Raw genomic sequence first — 20,630 nt, 5'->3', positions numbered from 1 at the left:
TGAAATTGTCGTACCAGTGGCTGAAGAGAGCTGACGAGACAGGTCTGAGGCTGTGCTCTGCCTGTTTCTTTTGGCAGTAACTGCCAAATACCGGTCCTCATTCGGCGTTGTAACTCTGGGGCGACCTGTGCTGTAACGTCTACTCACATTACCATCATCTTGGAATCGTTGCCAAAGCCTGGAGATGACACTCTAGGCAATTCCAAGTTCGTCTGATACTTCCAGTTGGGTACGCCCACATTCCAGACGGCCGATAATTCTACCACGTAAAAAGTCATCCAAATGCGTCCTTTGTGTCATATCTATTCGGTTATTGCACTGAAATGCTTATAAAGCGCCTGCGAACAATTTTACTTCCTTACCTGTATTCCTTATATATCACTCTTTTACACTCTCGTCATTGTGACGTACCATCGGTGTCATCTGGTTACTTCCTGAAATTTGCATATGATTCTTGAAGATGTATGTAGTGATTTTACAGGTGATATATTTATTTTAGAGTTCGATTTCCGCGTGACTCCGAATTATCCTTAATTTATGGACATGAGTGTAAATAATCCAATCCAATCCAACCACGATTACACGCAATAAGGAGCGAGAAAATTCTTTACATCAGACGTCGCCAATGCCGTGCTCGCGGGCACCAAGTGGCGTGCTAACGAGAGATTATTAAACATTATCTAAAGAATGTGTGGTTTGGTGCTTGCTAGGCGTTCAAACTGACCTAAGGAATGTTTTCATTATACTAAAGCACTTGGGCACATAAAGTGCTGCCTTGGCCGGTATGGTGGTTAGTGATATCCTGGCTGCAGTATCGTTAGGCACTGGTTTCGATTCCGAAAAAGGCATGGATGTTTCTAAATATATAATATGTCTCCAGCATAGAGACACTCAGAAACACGACGAGTCGAAAGTCCTTTCAAGTAGTCTGGTAGAGGCGAAGGGGGCAAAACTCATACTGTCATCTATATGATGCTCAATTCCCAACTGCTAGTTGTGAGAATCGTTTTCTAAATTAAAAGGATTTAAGAACTATTTTAGAGTTACATTTATTTTGCATTTTAAGAAATATGCTTTTTTTTACTGTTCAGGTAATAGCAACTGGAGCAGCCAGGTAAACTTCTACAATGTCATCGACGTTTTTGAGAACAAAAAAAAAATTAAATTAACAACATTTTACAATGCTGGTATTAAAAGTCTTACTTCAAATATTAAACGTAGGGTTTTAATTCATTTCTCTAATTTCATTTTGATGCTTTTTCAGTTATTTGTTTTTATATCAACAATATCAGAAATCGCTACCAGCTCAGCAAATAAAAGTGGAACCTAAATAAGATACAATACCTATAATCAGATTTACTTGGCATTTCATTTCTTTCCAATTTTATCGTTTATTTGTTTTAAGGAAATAAAAATATTTTATTTTTTTAACTCTGCGATATTTTTAAATAAAATAGGATAAGCTCCATAATAATATTCTACCCTTGCATTATAAAAACTATATATATATATAATTTGCCTACAGATAAATGATAACTCAGATTTTCATGTTTTTTAATATTTGGTACAATTTTAATGTCAGTGAGTACTTGGACTTCCGTTGAAGTTATATACAGTGCTCTAATGAGGTACTAAAAATAAAATCAACTACCTAACTTTTTATTACCAACTTATCTTGAATTTAATTATTTGGAAAATAGCATTACCGATAAATATTTGCACAACTTAACAATATTAAATTCTAAACTTGCATTAAAAAGTGCTTAAACTACGTTTAATGACTAATGATACTATTCTACAAAATTCGATATTTTTTCCAGCATAGAGACGGTCATTACTTCATATAAAAGTATAGATTTCCAATAATACGATGCCTAAAGAGGAGGGTTGGTAACAACATGGACCAAGAATCTGTCCTTTTCTGTTGAACAAGCCAATGCCATTCCCTTATATAGTGGTATTATCCTTGATTCTTTCTCCTGGTTTGCGGACTTATACGGAGTAACCTTACGAAACACTAAAAAATCGAGAGCTTCTTATGAAATTCTACTAGGAAAGAGTTGCGCCTACACATATATCGGAAATCGAACATATTTGGAGGACTGATTTCTAGATCTTATCAAAAAAAAAGGATCAGTAATTGCGTTTTCTTTTTCTTTTTTCTTTTTTTTTTTTTTTTTTTTTATTCTGGCCAAAAACTAAATTCTTGGATAATGAGTAACTTGTTTAAAAAGATCTCGAAAGAGAAAACTTTTCAAAGATGTTGAAATCAAATCTAACTGAAATGTTTTTTGATAATGTAACATATTCGAGCGTAGTCTAAATGCATATGGTAACACAAACCGGCTTACCTTAGTATTATTCATCGTAGAATAAAGCAAGTATTGTTTACTGAGTATCACCTTGTGTTGAGGGATGGCAAAGATATCACTGTACAGCGAAAAGAATTTACAGCAACGAAGGTCTTTTTGCAGACATTGCCCAGAATGTTAGTTCGTGCATGTGGAAGAAAATATTTCCAGTCAGTGATCTTCAAGGAAGTAAATATCGACATCGTTATTCAAAATTTGATGGCTCTAGGTAGCATTGTTTTTTCACAATGCGCGAATCCCATATGCAAATTCTTTATTATTTAATTTTTTAAATATAATACAGGGCTGTAATATTTGGTGGCGACAATTTGAAAAGTGATACAACCCATTTAAGTGTTTCGACGCAAAATGCCGTTTCGAGACTAATATCCCTTCCGGGACTAACGCCCCTTTTGGAATAATAAACTGTGATTTTAATTTTTGTAATCGTTAACTGAATAAAATCGAATTACCTTAAAATTTCTTTCAAATGTAATCAACGAAAACTTGTGAAAACACTTGTCTCAAATTAAAACGGCTCTGAGCATCAAAAAAGTATAGCATTTGATACTGTTCAGAATGAAATGTTGTTTAAAAATGTATTCTTTAGCATACTATTAAGACTGAAATACCGTAAAAAAAAAGAGAAAATATATACATTTATACTGATATTCACGAGTTAAATTACAAAACTTTTACCTCCGAACACGTCAAAACCTATTGTTCTTAATGGCAAGTCACTGAATGTTTTGGTGAGCAATAGAGGTGTATCACTGCTTAAAAGTGTGTGAAAAGGACTAGTTCGGGCCTATTCTCTCTTTCCTACCTCCATGTATCGGAGGAACGAAGGTGAAGTATTCCAACAAAGGACCCGAATTTCGAAAGATCGACCGCATTAGCAGTAGGTAAGGCTACAATACGCTGGAATGTAAATAATAGCAGTAAGGGGAAATAACATGTTTTAAAAGTTTCTTAACTGTGAGAACACCTGACTCGTGTGGGGAGCTTGACAAAGAATGTGCACAAAAACATGTTCCAAATAGTAAATGCAAGGGAAAGTAAAATGGAGAAAATGTTGATACAAAAATACAAATAAAAATTGAATACACTGAATAAAAAATATAATCAAAGAAATGTCGTATATCGACAAACTAGCCCTCAGTGAGAAAACCTGTGTGAAACAGAAAAAGGGTAAAAGATGCAAGTATTATAAAAATTTTCGGAACCTAACGCTAACAAAAACCTTGTAGGAAATACGCGAGGAAATACGATATATTAGGATATCCTTAGTTTGCGAATTGTAAGATGAGGAAGACCGATAATGTGTACAACGTATAAAATTAACAAAGAAGAAAATACGGTGAAAAGAAAGACTGGAAACGGCCACATTATCGTAAATGTTCAAAATAAGAACCACCAACAAAGACAATAACTACATAACATCCTTTCAGAGACTGGCGGACTCAAGTCAAGGGTTATTTCGGATTCATACGAACACATCCTCATTTCTCTTCTAAAGCTGTCAACGGTGGAGCGATTGGATGAACATAAACTTCGGGCTTCAGGTGCCCCTGTTAACTAAAATTAACGTATTCAGGTAAGAAGATCGAACAAGATATGATGAAGTTGTGTATGTGTGGTTAAAATTTAGTCAAATAATTCTTGCAAAACGTAAGGCGCTTTATCATGTTTGAAATATAGCTAAGACACATCTTCCAGTTACACCATTAATTCATACCTTAAGAAAACCAGGACCATGGTCACCGTGAGGATCATGTTTGAAAAATAGCTAAGCTACATCTTCCAATAACATCACTAATTCAACCTTCGCCGTGAGATGTTGATGGCAAGAATTAGGGTCGATGAGAACGTTACGAAGAAATACTTCAGCACATTCAGGTGGAAGTAGACTTGATATACAGAAGCGCTCTTCCTGGACGAAGGCATGAAGACTGACTGCCAATTAGCAACGCGTGTCACGAAAGCTAGCGATAACATCCTTCCGAAATATCGGATTATTGTTTATTTAAACAGTGTGTTTAATTAGTTAGGGACTATATTAGGGTAAAGTCTTAATGCAGAAATTTCCAAAAGAAAATTTCTTTCATCTGTGTTACGTATGCAAATGATTAACGAACAAAAATACTAGAAATAAAAGTGTAGCTTTTGTCATTTTTTGGTTAAAAATATACACGAAAACGATTCTACCACAAATTGAATACAAATTGTATTCGCTTGAATAACGAAAGCATGAAAACCCATAGTTAAAGATATAAAATTCTTTGAATTATTTCTAATTTCTTAATTTTAAAACAGCGTAGCTGTTATAAAGAATACAAATAGATTCAAAAGTACACTTGTCAATGTGAGATGTAGTCTTGTTTAACATTTCATTCAAGACACCAGCTTTACTTTCACGGATTGAAACTGTTAATTGAAATTTGAGCTCAGGACGTAAAATGTGAATTTAGCACCGATAATTGTTTTATGTGACTCAAATTATTCTTCAAAATGGAACATCTAAAAGCTACGTTTCTCGCACCCCACGCATTTCTGAGCCCAAGGAAGTAATCAGTTTAATGCGAATCATCGGGATTTTGCCAGAATTCCGTGTGGGATAAGAGAAGACAATCCGTAGTGTAACTGAAAACTGTCCAACCACATCATTCGGCCGGAGGAATGAAATTAAATTGACACGTCTTTCGCAATTGAGTTAGCTGTGCGACGAAATGGTTCTCGACGTAGTATCGAATTTGCGCAAAATGGAATTGTGAAACGTGAGCCGACAGCGGCGCATGGGTCAATAACTGGGAGGAGAATGCAGGAAAGAGAAACGTTTTTCTCTCTTTGTATGCTTGTCTACATCTGGTTAAGTCTCAGAAAGTGCCGCTGTTAAAAAATAGTTCATTCTAGTATAGTTAAATATTTAGAAGAAGCCAGTTATTGGCCAAAGAGTACAAATGTAAAAAATTTGTTTATTTATTATCTTTTAAAGTTTTCTTGGGGAGGAGGTAACATAAGAAATGTGAATAAAAGTATGTAGCAATAATTTAAAATACAAAAAAAACTCTAGAAGTAAGTGCGTAGATTAGAGGAAAATGTTACAATTGGATTGGGTTATGGGCAAGCATGCGAGTGTTTTTTGTCTATGGGGAAGGAAGCCTTCGTGTTTCTTAAATTAAAAAAGGCGAAGAATAAAATAAATTGTGTATAGCGCGGACAGTCTCAGCTGATTAAGATCAAAGGAATTTTTTTTTTTTTTTTGCGTCCCTTACTCCCGCAACGTGAAAGCATGAACGAAATTTCTCGTATCTGCCAGCGGCCTGTCGCATGCAACGGAAAAAGTTAATATTGTTCGTTGTTTAGCACTAACTGTGTCGTAAATTATTACCACGTTTTAGTTAAAACAAAGGCAAGTTTTCTGCTCCAAAATTTACATTTAGTTTAAAACACTGTACATGTGTATTATATGTATATTAATGGTTAACAATGTTTTTACCCGAAACATTGTATACAGTAAAGTTTTTGATTAATTTCATGAGTTATTTTCTTAAATTTATTTAGTTACGCAAAATTAGAGTTACGTTGTAAAATAAAATAATTAATCCACTTTCGTGTAATCTTCGCTTGATCTTATCGCAAAGCTTCAAAATGTGTATACAATTTTTGAAGAAAGTTGAGTTTATTCTCTGCTTTTTAAGTCTCTCATTCCCATATACAATTCATACCATAACGAACGTCACGTGTTCGCTTATTTGTTTCGTTAGAAAATGTGGCGCTTACTAGTTCTCATAGAACTGTTAACCATATCGTCAGACTGATTGTTCTAAGAGCAACTAGTTCGTATTTACGTCGCATGAAAATATTATAAAACTTAAATATCCATTTGACGCATCGAAAGAACTGGGAATAAACAAATATGAGCATACCTGGTTTTCTTCACCATCGTTTTGTCTCGCTTGGAGAATATTTTACTTTTTAAAATTGATAAATTTATAGCAGTTTTGCGTCAAACCAATCGATATACACCTTTTATTAACCGCGTTTACTTACTGCATGTCTTAATAATACAGTGTGGTTAATTCTCACAGTATTTTGAAATTTTTGAGTACTATTACATTGAAATAAATGTTATAAGATGTTTAGTGACAAACATAGTATTTATTATTTATGGATTATCGAAAGCCATTATTTAATTGTGTCTGTTGTTAAAATTGCTCAACTCGTTAATTACTTCTTTTTACCTCTCGAATCTATGAACAAGGGAGGTAATATTTCGGGTCCAAAGTTCTATAGTGTATTTATAGCACGAATTAGGCTCCCTACAACACGATTTGTCTATTTTTACAATGATGTCTGTCTGTATGAGTGTGTGTGACGTTTTTTTCGTAGAGGATAACTCTTACATCAAGGTTCCAAAAATTTATGTTATCCGTATATAAGCTTTCTGCATTCATATAAAACGATAATTATATTTGAGGTAAAATTGGACAACCGGAAGTAGTATTCTACTTGAAGCCAAAAACAGTTTTTAGTGCACAGCTGGTATTTTATTTGAAGCCCATAACAATTTTTAATGAGAAACTTACATTAAAAGGCTTTAGTTTTAGGATTTAACACTTTTATATCAATTGAACACAAATTTGGGCTAAAATTCATAAACCGGAAATGATACCTTACTTGAAATTCTGAACAAATATATGAGAAAAAATATATTACATAATCCCAAACTTCTCAGATTTGGTATTTAACTCGTATATGCAAATACATTCATGACTGAAAACAATATATTAGATTTTAACTTTATATGATAAATTGGAAGTGTTATTTTACTTAAAATTCTTCACTGATTTTTCGTGGGAAAATATGGCATCACTATGAAAAGAGTTTAATCTAAAATAATGCTACACATATTAAAGTTATTTCTATTATCCCTAGATATGATATTTATTTATACCAGAAGAATATCTATCTGTTTTAAATAACATTATCAGTCGTAGAAGATAATGATATTTAAAACAGTATTTCATTTGCAGGATTTCAAAGCTCTTGTAATGTAGGCGTGTTACCAAAAAATGCACTTGTTAGTTTCTGATATTCTTGATGATAGCGAAGCACATAAGCAAATAGCAAATTCGAAAGCACTACTGCTTTACTTCTTAACTGTCCGGGAAAGAGGACAATCACTATTCAGCTATAATCCAAAAACTATAGAGCGTTATTAACAGCTACCTAAAGATCGTAGAAATATATGTGCAGATCAAAATCAGTTTAGATTTTGTTGATATTATAGAAATAGCGTAGAAATAGCGTAGAATTTTGTTGATATTATAGAAATAGCGTAGAAATAGCGTAGAATTTTGTTGATATTATAGAAATAGCGTAAAACTAAAGAGCGTCATTAACAGCTAACTAAAGATCGTAGAAATATATGTGCAGATCAAAATCAGTTTAGATTTTGTTGATATTATAGAAATAGCGTAGAAGACAATTAAATTATCGCGTTAGTTTTATTGTATTTATTTGAAATATATTATAAACGCTTATTTTTTATTTAAAAACTAATTAATTATACGTCATTCAACTGCCCAATAAAATGCAGTTTTTAATAAAAAGAAATAAAGGGCAAGCATTTGATTATGTTGATATAAATTCAGAAAAACCAGTTTTTACACATGGCTAATTGCAACTGATAAAATATACCTTTGTGCAAAACTAAGAGAATTTGCACATTATGTCGAATTTCTGAAAATCTAATGGACAGATATTAATTAAATTTAGTGCGAATACATATTTACAACGGAAAAAGAAGAGGTATGATTTAGGTATGAGTCATTTTATGCACGCATGACTATCAGTAAAGCTCATAGTGCAGGGATGTCCAAAAATCCAAAATCCACGTTCTGATATCAAACTGAAAATGAGTCTTAATATGTGGTATTGTCTCCTTCTCACAGCCACGCAGGTCTCGCAGAATGATAGCATATTGAGTAGGAGGTAGCTGAGATTGAGTAAGAGTCCCTGTTGCAATCGATTCCACCCTTGCAGCAAGGCAATCTTCAACTCAGGGTTGGTTCTTGATGAGGTATGGCGAGATAATATTGCTCTCCCAAGAGCGTCCTTGGTTTGTTCTATAAGGTTAAGTTTAGAAGATTTGGGTGGCCGATCCATAAGGCGAATATCTTCACTGTTCAGGTAATCGTCGACCAGCTGAGCTCTATGTGGACGAGCGTTGTCATTCATTAACATAAAGCAGTCACATCAGTCGAATATAAAGCTCTTAGATCTCCTATCTATAACCATAGCAACCAAGGAGCCTTTGCCAAACACATGCAGGAGTGTTCGGCCGCCCAACCTAATGCCTGCCCAAACTATTGCACCTGCACCACCGTAATAATCCTTTTCCTTTATGGGGGAGTGATGGAATATATTTCAGGTTCTCTCCAGATACCTATACGTCGAGAACCAGAACTCATTTATCTCAGAAAATCCTCTCAAGTGGTTGATGGTAAAAAAACAGGGGCGGGAGAACCTCGGACCACCCTCCGGGGTGTTCTCCCTCAAAATTGGGGTGGAAAGTTTAACAGTTAGCTAGGTTCAGCAATACCTCAATTACCTGTGGTACTACGGAGGTGCTGGCCTAGCTTCTACCTGTACCTGTCCTGGCTGTATCTTGACTGATCTGTAAAAAAGCACTCTATTCCGCTGAAGTCTGACCCAAGATGCATGTTGTCTGCATCATGCTAAACGTGCTGTTTTGCTTCAGTGAGCGGGAGCAAATTGCAGGCCTTCGGGCACACAGCCCTATCTCATGAAGCCTTCTGTGAACTGTAGACTGTGAAGCTTGCGTTCCAGTGACGTGAGAGCTGTAAAGCTGTAGCAGCTCTGGGTCATCCTGCTTAAAGTGCCAAATAACGATCCTCATTCGCCGTTATGAATCTTGGCCGACCTTGTCCAGGTTTTCTCGATATGGATCCAGTGTCCTGAAACTATTTTCACAGATTGCAGACAACACTGGGCGTTACTTTGAGCTTGTGATTGGGTCTGGCTTCCGTCTAACGACAATTCTCCTTCTCAGTCCGTGATCCATACATTTATGGCTACTCATTTTACCTGATACCTTATAAAATTTCAGTGACTTTACCCTTCGGCCGCTGGTGGACCCTCCTAGAGATGACCGCTTTTAGAAGTGATCAGTTTTTCTTGAGACCTTAACTTTAATCTGTAATTTTGATTACAATATTCTTCTGAGAGGCTTCTCAGATTCATAACTTGCTCTCAAACCTTTTGAGACTATTAAATAAGTTCACACAAACAACCATAAAATTTTGCCTCTTATAATTTATTACATGGGCTCTCAGTTGTAACAGCGGTAAAGTATAATAAATCAAAGTTGAAATGATGCCAGTGTTTTTGCTTTTGAGATAGTGAAATTCGAAATTCGGTTAGCAAAATTTCATGTATTTCAAAGTTGTCTGTTCATTGTATGTATGCGATTTTATTTACTTTAAATCTCAGGTGATTACCCTTAAATTAAAATGTGTGCAAAACAGAAAGTAACACATTAAATTTAAATCACCGCTAAAATTTATGTAATATGTTACTGCTGGTCTGTCGCAAAGAAAGTTCAAAACAGGCAGAAAATGCGATAAACTGATGATAGTAATAAGATGACTGAATTAAGCTTTAATAGAGTTTAAACTGTTTTAAAAAAATGTTATGTGAACACAACATGACATTGTACGGCCTATTAAATTATACGCGTTTTGGGGGCACTTCATGTAAACTTATTTGCTCGAATTATTCTAATAATTAACCGAACCCTGACAGCAAGTTGAAAATGACATCAAACATTTCAAATTTTGAAATTAAATATTCCGGTCAATTTTTGTCGTACGAGAGTCAAACTTCTTGCGTTTTTATTTTTTTATAACGACTATTAAGCCAAAGATATAAGTATAGGAACCAGCAGACCGCATTAGAAGTTCGATTGCATTATTTATCGAAAATTGATTAATTTTTTTTTTAATTTGGCATTTCCAAAACATGAATATTTTCGTCAATTAAAACAGTTCTGTAATTGAAAATATACCTCTATGACCAATGATTGCGAAAATTAAGGCTGGATATAGGGGTGTATATATATATACATATATGTATAATTAAAAAGTAATTCTTTAAATACACATACATACATATAGATACTTATAGATATGCATTTGGTATTGCCGATTGCAATAAAAAAGGAAGGTATACAGCTAGATGATATAGCAGTCCCATACGTAGATACGTACGTACAGACTTCAAGAAAAAAAATCTATTTTGAATCCATTTTACAATCCCTTTCGAAATAAAGATTTCTTTATTCTGTGTGTACATATAGACCTCACGCAAAAGAATCGCGTATATGGATTCGGGAACGGTCAAAATGGATATTTCTATTGAAATATGATACGCGAAATCTGTTTTTGCATTTTCTTTGCTATAGCTAAACAGAATTTAGTTTCTGAGTACTATATGTAATAAATATGCGGGGGAATAATTTATGCATAATATCACATCTTAATCAGTCAAGATTTGCAGGTGTAAACAAAAAGATCGCAGAATAACTAAATAGTTTTATATTCTAAAAACGAAATTCCTGCTTTATTAAACAACGTGATAATTAATTACATTCTTTTTAGAATAAAAGTGTTAGACTTAAAGAAATTAAAAATGCGAGACTTAATAATTAACTAAAACCAAAATTGTGGGATAATTTAATCTTGTCTACTACATACACATATAATTACACTGTTTTCCTTGGTAATGCAATTACTTTTAGCAAACAGCTATTTAAATGCATCGCTAATTCTGTTCCCAAACTGGATTAAATCACTTTTAATTAATAACTAATTAACTTAAAGTAAAAATCCCAAATTTAAGCCGATTACTGCAGTGTTAACTGAGAACTATTATATATTACTCAGAATTTTTAAGCAACTCGTTTACAAGTACTTGATCTTGAGAATTAACTTAAAAAACTAAGATTAATTAATTAATGAAGAAATAACACATCGAAAATTTCAGAAGTGAATACAGAAACCTATGCTTTATATTTATTTGTTCAATATATTTCACATTCGATCTGTGTTAAAATCTTCGATTATAGTAATGAAATTAGAATATGTTCTAAAAGATAACAACGATATATGTAATCTTCAGTTATGCTAATGTTGCCATTCGAAACCGTTTTGTACTAATGTTGTCATATAACTTGCCAAATAAATTTTTATTCCATATCATCTAGATCTTTAAACTAGTATGTCTTTAAAATTGTGACTCTCATATCGGTGCAGTTTATTCACGTTTTACACCGATCCATTTCGTATGTATTGTAACATAATGTAAATGTTCAATTTTTTTTCACGTAATATTTAAAAGTTGTTCTTTTCAGAAATGAAAATTAATCTTGTGAAGCTGAACTTGCGTGAAATGACTAATATATTTTACTATTAGTATGATCTTTCCTTTTCTTTATATCACTATCCTGCATAGATAATTTGGGCTTAAATTCATTGATTGAATATTTAAAGCTAATGAAATTCCTAATCGATCTGACGCAACCAGAGATTTTTAAATGTGTTGTTTTCGATTTTTGCTGCTAAGGTTTTTATTATTATGTAAACTTCCATATTTTGTTTATATTAAGGCGATTATTTTTTATTTAATTTTTGTTTAAAAACTATATTTAGTAACTTTTTAAAATTTTTTTAAAGTCTAAATATATTTGATTTTTTAGAGATGTCTCAATATGTGCATTTTTATACGTTAACGATGTAAAATGTGAATTAGTGATCTGAAGAATTGAAATGGAATATTTTTGCTATTTGCTTATAAATTATTACATATACTTAGTTTATTTTATATTCAATATATTAACCTATTTGCAAGCTGAAAAAATATTTTAATTTTTTTTTCATTTGTTTAAATCAATTTTATAATTTTTATAGAATTATTAGTGTTACCCTTTTTTTAAAATTATGGATAGTGACATATCTACGGTGGTTCACATGTGTTTTCGGACACTTGCGTTTTTCGATTCTATTTGCAAATATCAGTTACTAGATATTAGCGAAATGACTTAATTTTTCTTTCACATATACTACCAATCATCTTTTAAAAAAATGTTTGTTTTGATAAACGTTATTCAAAACGATTTTGATTTAAAATATGCTTATTCAAGCGTTCTGAAAATTAACTCGCATAAGTATTCGGATACTTTGAATAAACATTTTATATTGAATAAACGCATGGAAGTAAGGGACATTTAATATCTCACTGGATATCCTTTTAGCTAAAATTACATTTTTCGTGTGCGTTGGCATGAATTTATCTAATTTTTTCCCAGAAGACTGTTCCATTTTGTTTCATTCCTCCGTAAAACCTACTTTCAGAAGAGCTTACTGATGAAAGAAGTCGTTCCTACATTCTTTTCTTTAAATCACTTCATGTATGTTCAATATAATTTAATTCCGAAGATAATGGAGACGGTTTGATAATTTCATCGCAGTTGAATCGTAATCACAAGCAAACTTTTAAGGGTATACGTTTAGGATCGTTATCTTCATAGAAATTCAATACTGATTTATACTGTTCCATATTATTTTCTATGAAAGCTAAATTTCCCATCCCAGAGGCAGCGAAATATTCCTAAACTATTATACCTCAATGATTCCAAATGATTATACCATGCTTAGCTGCATACAGCAGGTTTTTTTCAGATTCAATTCATTTAGTTTTGCCATACAGTAATTCGTCCATTGGACCCAATGTATTAAATTTTGACTCATCTGCAAACATAACGTTATTCCAATGTGATAACTCTTTGCTTACCATAGATTTTGCATACCATGGAACGCCAGACGTTAGTTTCATGGTTTTCTTGTTGACAAAGAATTTAAATCTTGTTAATCGCCCTTTGTATCCATATGCCTTAATGACTTTTCTGACAGTTTTAGGGTTAAATTTTATTACACACCGTTTTTCTAAATCCGCTGCAAGTTTTATAGCACTAATTTCTTGTTTGGTTTTTCGTAGGATAAGTCTCCGATTCATTGGCGTAAGTTTAAAACCTAGCCTAGACTTCGGTGCATTTTCAATAATTCCACACAATTTCCATTGTTTTAATACATGCTACGTTATTGTTTACTGCTTCACATTAAAAATTGTTTTGAATATTTCGAATCATTTTTCCATCTTTAAAATGGCGAATAAGTAAATTTCTAACAGAACTTTTTAATTTCTAGCGTCTTGCCATGTTCATTTCAGATATAGAACTGTTACTATATTTTACTAAACAAGTGATAATTTTCAAATGTAGTAGACTATTCTTGTGATATATTTTGATTTAAAATAAAATAATTGCAAGAAACATCGTCTGCCGAAACATTTCAACAAAACTTTCGAGCGGTCTAAAAATATTATGTGAGTTATTGATTAGATTGATTAGCACTTTTGAATGAATTATTTTATTACAAAGAATATTTTGTTACAATCAAGGCTTAAAATAGAAAAAAAATGATACATTAGAAAACAAATTTGAAGTTTGTGTTTCAGTATTGAGCACTTTTGAATAAATTATTTTATTACAAAGAATATTTTGTTACAATCAAGGCTTAAAATAGAAAAAAATTATGCATTACAAAACAAATTTAAAGTCTGTGTTTCAGTGCTGAGTACAGGAATTTGCGAATACATTTCAAAAATATAAGTGTCCGAAAACAAATGTGAGCCACTGTAAAATATGAATTTCAGAACGATAATTGTAATTTACTTTTGTCCTTGCCTCTGTTTGTTACCGTTCTGCAACCTACTTTTAACCAGCAAGTTATTTATTTCGGCAATTTATAAGCGTATTTCTTGCATAATTGATTTATACATTTTTAAATTATTTTTCTTTCCATTTATTTATTTTTGTACTTTTTTGAGGGGGCTAATTCTTATTTTAACTTCTCGTGTTCCACAAAGTATATACCACGTTGCTTACACAAGTAAGTTACAGCATTTACAAAATAAATAAGCAAATGTACAATAGCACTGCAAATGGAGACAAAATTATTAAATATGATAATAAAAATAACAAATATATAAAAAATAAGTAAAACAAAAATAAATAAATAAATAAAGAGAGCTCAATAATCTAAAGTAAAAATAAAATTCCGAAAAGCTAAGTTTGTAAAATTAATGATCTAACTTTTGTAAAATTATTGAACTAATTTTTATACTTTTGATGACTTGAAGACCGCCTAAATTTGCATAGAATTACAATAATTTGAAACGATGTTTTCTTAAGCTCTAGAGTATGAAATCTTTCTCGATTGGCTTATTTGTATCAGAATATTTTTTAATTATGTTGAAATTTTATTGATTATGTAATGCATTTAAACTAAACTTCAGGATGTCTGCGTTTCCGATCAAGTTTCGCCTTTTTTGAAAAATATAATTAATATATAAATCTTACTAAATAATTTTAGTTGGAAATCCTACATCATATAAATTGCGCTATTTTGTTTACTAAAATTAATCCTCTCCGTCTCAAATTAATGCTTTCAGAGCTTTTGATATATCGGGAAGTTTTATTTGCATTATTAATAGATTTATTTATATCGCATTATTTATCAACTGAATATACATGGCATTTCTCCTTAAAGTATATACTTCTGCTTTTTAGCTTTCTCATGTGACTTTTATTTACCATTTTCTTACTCTAACCTGTCGTATAAAAGAATTTTTTTCTACTCTTGTTGAAGGCAAACATTGGGTTTTGGATTTGCAAGCACGACAATGCTTTTCTAGTGAACAACTCTTAATCTGTTGTTTGCCTTCTTCTGGGAATGAAGCGTTATAGCATTATTATGTATTAAAAATTCGGTACTTTCTTGTTTAATTTACTGATTTCTGAATCACCCTATTAATTAAAGCTTCAAAAAAAAAACGGTCTAAGAGTTACGGTATTTTGAATCTAATTAAAAGTGTTCTGTAACTAAATGTTTATAACGATAATAATAGGCTAACAAACATAAGATTCATATCCATAGGTTTTAATTAAATAAGTGAATTATATCAGAATTTTCTTCTTTCAGAGGTAATTCCAGTTCAACCGGATCTTACACAAACAGCGTTGGGGAACGGCGTCCAACTTAATGGAGGCTATGGTGAGAAACTGGTGACGCCTCTTCTTTCACATCATCATGCGTACCAATTACCACCCAGTCCTGCGCAAAGTCGAGCACCCTTGCTAGAACAACAACAACAGCAGAGATCTTTGACCCCCAGTTCCACAGGAAAGCCCCCTCACTCTGGCTCCTGCCCCTCGGTAATATCATCTTCTGCGTCTACAGGTAAGAAACTGAAAAGCAAAACTTCAATTGCAATCCCTATTTTGTTAAAAGCATTGTAATCTTCAAGTCGCCTGAATTCTAAAAACATTAAAAGGATTAAAATTATTTTAGCCTTGAATGGGCTTTTTATTTTTATTTAGAAATTGAAGGAAACGTACGCATACGTTGGGCATAAAATTTCCACCACTCCCAAGTTGCCATATTTGAAATAAATTGCTAACTGCTGTAACATATGCATATATAAATTAATTTATTTTAAATAAAACTACACATTAATTGATTCAAACATAAATTCAAGTAAACTGCAGCGTATTCATCATTGAAGATGATATTTTAAATGAATCTGGGTTATGAATATTTTATTCAAATACCGTAAAATTCTGAAAGAGTATTTCTAAGAATGAAGAGACTATGACTGGCATAAAAATGTGCAATATCCTGTAATAGGACTCTATTTTACATGCTAGTATCCATATTTAAACTTATAACAAATCTTTTTGCAATAAATATTACATTTCTATAAAGTTTTACTTATATATGCTGCTGTAATTTTTATTTTAAAAAATGGCCACATTTTTCTTTGTCTCTTTCACTGCAAACTGCGCAAAAAAAAAGAGCGGACAGCTCTATATCTCCCGTTCTACTGGGCCTATTGACGAAATTCAACCTGCGTTTTTCATGTCTCGAAAGCGCGACTTAAAGTTGAAAAAGCGCGTTGTTCTAATATAGATATTTTGACACAAAATCGGACGTTTTCTGAAATGGCATGCCAATTTTTCTCCACATTTGGATTCTACGACTCAAATTATGCCAAAGTGCCAAGTTTTGTAAAAATTGCACAAGTAGTTTTTAAAAAATTAGCTCTCAAAATTTTAGTTCCTCAATGTTAATTGAGTTTGGTATATATTTGTTAATATCTGTTTTTTATTAAACTTAATGTAGTAGTATAAAAATGCGGGTTCTGCCACACGCGGTGTGCAGTGTGGGCGTGGGCAATGACGTCACACAGAGGGCGGGGGCAAAGGCAACATCATCACACTAGGAGGCGTGGTCACGAGTGGAGTTGAGTTGTTGGTAGATTGCTGGTTGAGTTGTAGACCTCCTGCTTTTCATTTAAAGTTAGTTTTTTAAATTGGCAACAAGAAATATTTTCTGCATCTTAATTTTGATGAAATGGCGATGCTGCCCTCTCTTCACGAAAAAGTGAATTATATGTTTTAGAAATATATTTTTAAGTCTGGTGTTAAATTATTCAATGCGCGATTCTGAAAAAAATGTAAAAGAAACAAATATAAAAAAGACTTTCCTTTAATAATAGTTCATCATGTCATGAAAATGAAACTACAAGGTAATTTTGTTTATTACTCAATTTTATTCTAATACTTTTATCCTTTCTAGTTTTCCATGAAACTTTAACTTATTTCTTAGGTTTTCTGTTCATAATAACATATTCATTTACTGTAATATTTTTTTAATACTTAACGTTTCTAATTTGTAATATTTTATTTAATTTCCACATACTATTTTTTTTCATACCTTTCATAAATTTCAGCATACCCTGATTTTTAACTTATATGTTATATTTCACAAACGTTCCCGCACATACTGTTTATTTGTTACACTACTAAATTTTAGATGCAATTTCACACGTTTTTTAACGTTATAATGTTCAATATATACCGAATTTTAACTTCATTTACTTTTTTAAACCATTCTAGTATTCTATACACACTTTAACTTAGTGGTTTGAAATTCTATTTAAAAACAAACTTTTTTTTTTTTTTTTTTTTCGTGATCTTAGTTCTTTTACTAAATTTTCTACAGAATTTCTAATTTCTTTTACATGTTCAACGATATCTTCCTTACATTACGTTACAACAACGATACCTTCCTTACATTTCCATTCCTTACATTTTTTTTAACTTAAGTCTATAACTCTTAATTGCTTTTTTTACGTTCACAATTTCCCTTCTGTGTTTATATTTCTTAATTCTAGTTTAACTTATTTATTATAATGTTTTTATTTCCGTCTTATCACTCGTAATTCCAACATTTTATCCCTTTTTATTCATTTTAACGATATGAATTGTTTTCATTTACTCCATATTCAAACATTTCCTTTCAATTTTTAAAATACTTGTTTTATTCTCCAATCATAATAGATCATCTACAGGTTTTACTCAGAAATTTCCATTCACAACTTTACAGTTTAATACCATTTATATCTAAATGCATTTCTTTCTCATATAGTTTTATGGTCTTCAAAGTTTCTAACATCATGTTTAGTTTTAAATCCCGATTACTTTTAAGTGTGTTGATAATTTTCATTTCTAATTTTACAACCACGTTCAGTGTTTCATCCACACATACCAAAATATTTCTTACATTTTCTGATATTTAGTCTATGTCATGTTTCAGTACTACAAATGAATTTACACTGCTCACACTATTATTTTTTCATGTTTTAGAGACACTGACTATACTAATTTTGCTATTTTTTCTGCACTAATTGCATCTATGTCAGCACTCATGATAAACTAGCAATTGTTTTGCATCACATGCATAAAGAAATTCTTAAAACCAACTTTTTCAATATCAAACTCAAATTACTGTTTTCCAGATGGGAATTACCAGTATTCTTTAGTTTTACTCTGTTACATCTTTTTAAATTTTAACATCTTACTTTTAATTCTAACATACATCTTTTGAACAGTTTTTTCTTTTAATGATAGCCTTACCTTATCTGTTCAAATTAATTCTTTAAGTCACCTTCTTTACTACCTTTCAGTACCTTCATAATTCACTATGCAAACGCAGTGTCTTTCACTGACATTCTGTTTGATAATACTACGAGTTTCCTTAATTGACAAAAGGCGATTTATTTCTCATTTCAAAATAGAACTACTATATTTTCGCACAAACATTACCTTCATCCATTCAAGACGCCCCTTAACCTGTAACTGACGTAGCGATAGGAAAGGAGACTCTTATCATATGCTCTTTCGACATTTGAGGTTTTTAGAACCTCTTTGGCAAGTATATCAGTACCATCAGAAAATATACTTGACATTTTTACCCAGTTTAAAGGCAACATACTGTTATAAGGATGATTTTAGTTAAATTGATCAGACAAATAAACACATTTTGTGCTAAATAGGTATAAACATTTAGATTCAGAATATTTCTTTTTAATCCGATGTAAGACTTGAATTTCATTCATGATACGGATTGTCTCTTGATTTTTTTGTTTACCTTTCACTAATAGAAAATTTTTATTTTACGAGTTCAGCTTTTAACGAAATAGAAATAAAAACTACGATACACCTGGTGTTTTTAAGAAAAGGAACTTTGATATATTTCTGGAAATGTAAATGCTTTTAGAGTTTTCTTTCAATAACGTTGATTTTCATTACTTTACTAATTTCAATAATTCTCTTATTAGCTAATATGAATGAAAGATTGTCAAAAATGTGACACAGTATAACTCTTACGAACAGACGTACCTTTACCAGCATACAGATATTACCGATTAAAATGAAGAAAGATACAGATATTTTACTCCAATCTACATTAAATTAAAAAAAAATATTTAAAATTTCATACATTCCAAAGAACAAACGAAAACTCAATAGATATTGTTATGTTTGTATATATGAGATAAAAGTTTTATGAATGGTATTTAAAGTAATGCTCAGAACTTCATAAAAGCGAACATTCACTATGTTAATACACATATCATCAGTTATTTACATAATTCAATGTAATATTAATCATTACATGTACTATATACATATATATTTAAAGTTTAATTGTCTTACAATTGAATAATTAACTATTGAGAGAAAGAGGTTCTTTTCTTGCACTATTTAATTCACATGGAACAAATTTTCCCATCAACCACATTGAACCGCGTTTATTAAATTCGCCAAAGCTCTTTTATTTCTGCATTTTCACACTCACGACACATTTTAAATGTAACTATTGATTACCATTTCAAACACCGATATCATAACTCTGTAACACTACACCATAACTCATTTTTTCCCTACTAACTACAATTTTATATGTTCAAGAAGTACATCTAAGACGTGATCATCTATGTTCTAGAAAATCAATTCAATTGCGAACATACTATTAAGACTTGCGATTTTAGAAGACTTGCATGTATTAACGATGTCAACGTTTTTTCGTTTTTGTAAGATTGTAAGATTTGTTTTCTAAGAGTTTGAGTCCATGGTTCTGCACAAATGCTCGTTCCAGAGAATTCGTAACTAAGTCCTTCATCACCAAAACCGAGTACCTTTCTTCGTGGAACATACTGAGTCCCATTAATTTCAATACTAATATTTTTAAAATCATAATTTAATAGTTCGTCTAACAAACGATTAGCTTCATTTCGTGAATAAAATTCTTCGTATAATTCCACATTTAACTCTGTATCACATATATTCCTCATATTAGCTTTTGAATCTAATGAGAATTCTGAATGATATAGAAATACGTAGCATTCTTAAAAAGCAAAAATTATCTAAAAAATACATTAGCGAAATGATTTCTTCACTCTGATACAATAGCATTCATGTCTTGTTTGCGAAGCCGGTCTATCGGGCGTCATATGTGTAAAAATAATCTTCTGTTATAAGTTTTTCAGTGATTATCAGAGTTTTCCATTAATCTATCTTATCATGATAACGCAATATACATATGACGCCCAATAGGCTGGCTCTCACGAAACGTTTTTTTTTTTTTTTTTTTTTTTTTTTTTTTTTTAAATGTTGCCGGTGTCAAAAGAAACAGAAGTATGCTGATAATGATGTTTTGAAACAGCATGATACTTCTGTTCTTATAAATTGCATCCATTGTTTACAAGTGTTTAAAAGAAAAAGTGATCTCTTAC

At 31.6% G+C, this 20,630-nt stretch overlaps 1 protein-coding gene across 1 annotated transcript in view; it reads left to right on the top strand.

The window, feature by feature from the left end:
• The window catches only part of LOC118192897 (netrin receptor UNC5C-like), a 606,963-nt gene that overhangs the window by 550,658 nt on the left and 35,675 nt on the right, over positions 1 to 20,630 (top strand). Inside the window, exon 7 of the mRNA XM_085820754.1 lies at positions 15,476 to 15,733. Within this exon, the coding sequence (XP_085676880.1) occupies positions 15,476 to 15,733 (258 nt within the window). The remainder of the gene's footprint in view (positions 1 to 15,475; positions 15,734 to 20,630) is intronic.

Source organism: Stegodyphus dumicola, chromosome 7 (assembly GCF_044657685.1).
Source record: "Stegodyphus dumicola isolate Sdum_Otavi_A_Nest chromosome 7, ASM4465768v1".
NCBI classification, from domain to species: Eukaryota; Metazoa; Arthropoda; class Arachnida; order Araneae; family Eresidae; genus Stegodyphus; species Stegodyphus dumicola.
The sequence above is the reverse complement of the archived record's forward strand: the minus strand, read 5'-3'. Positions and strand labels throughout refer to the sequence as shown.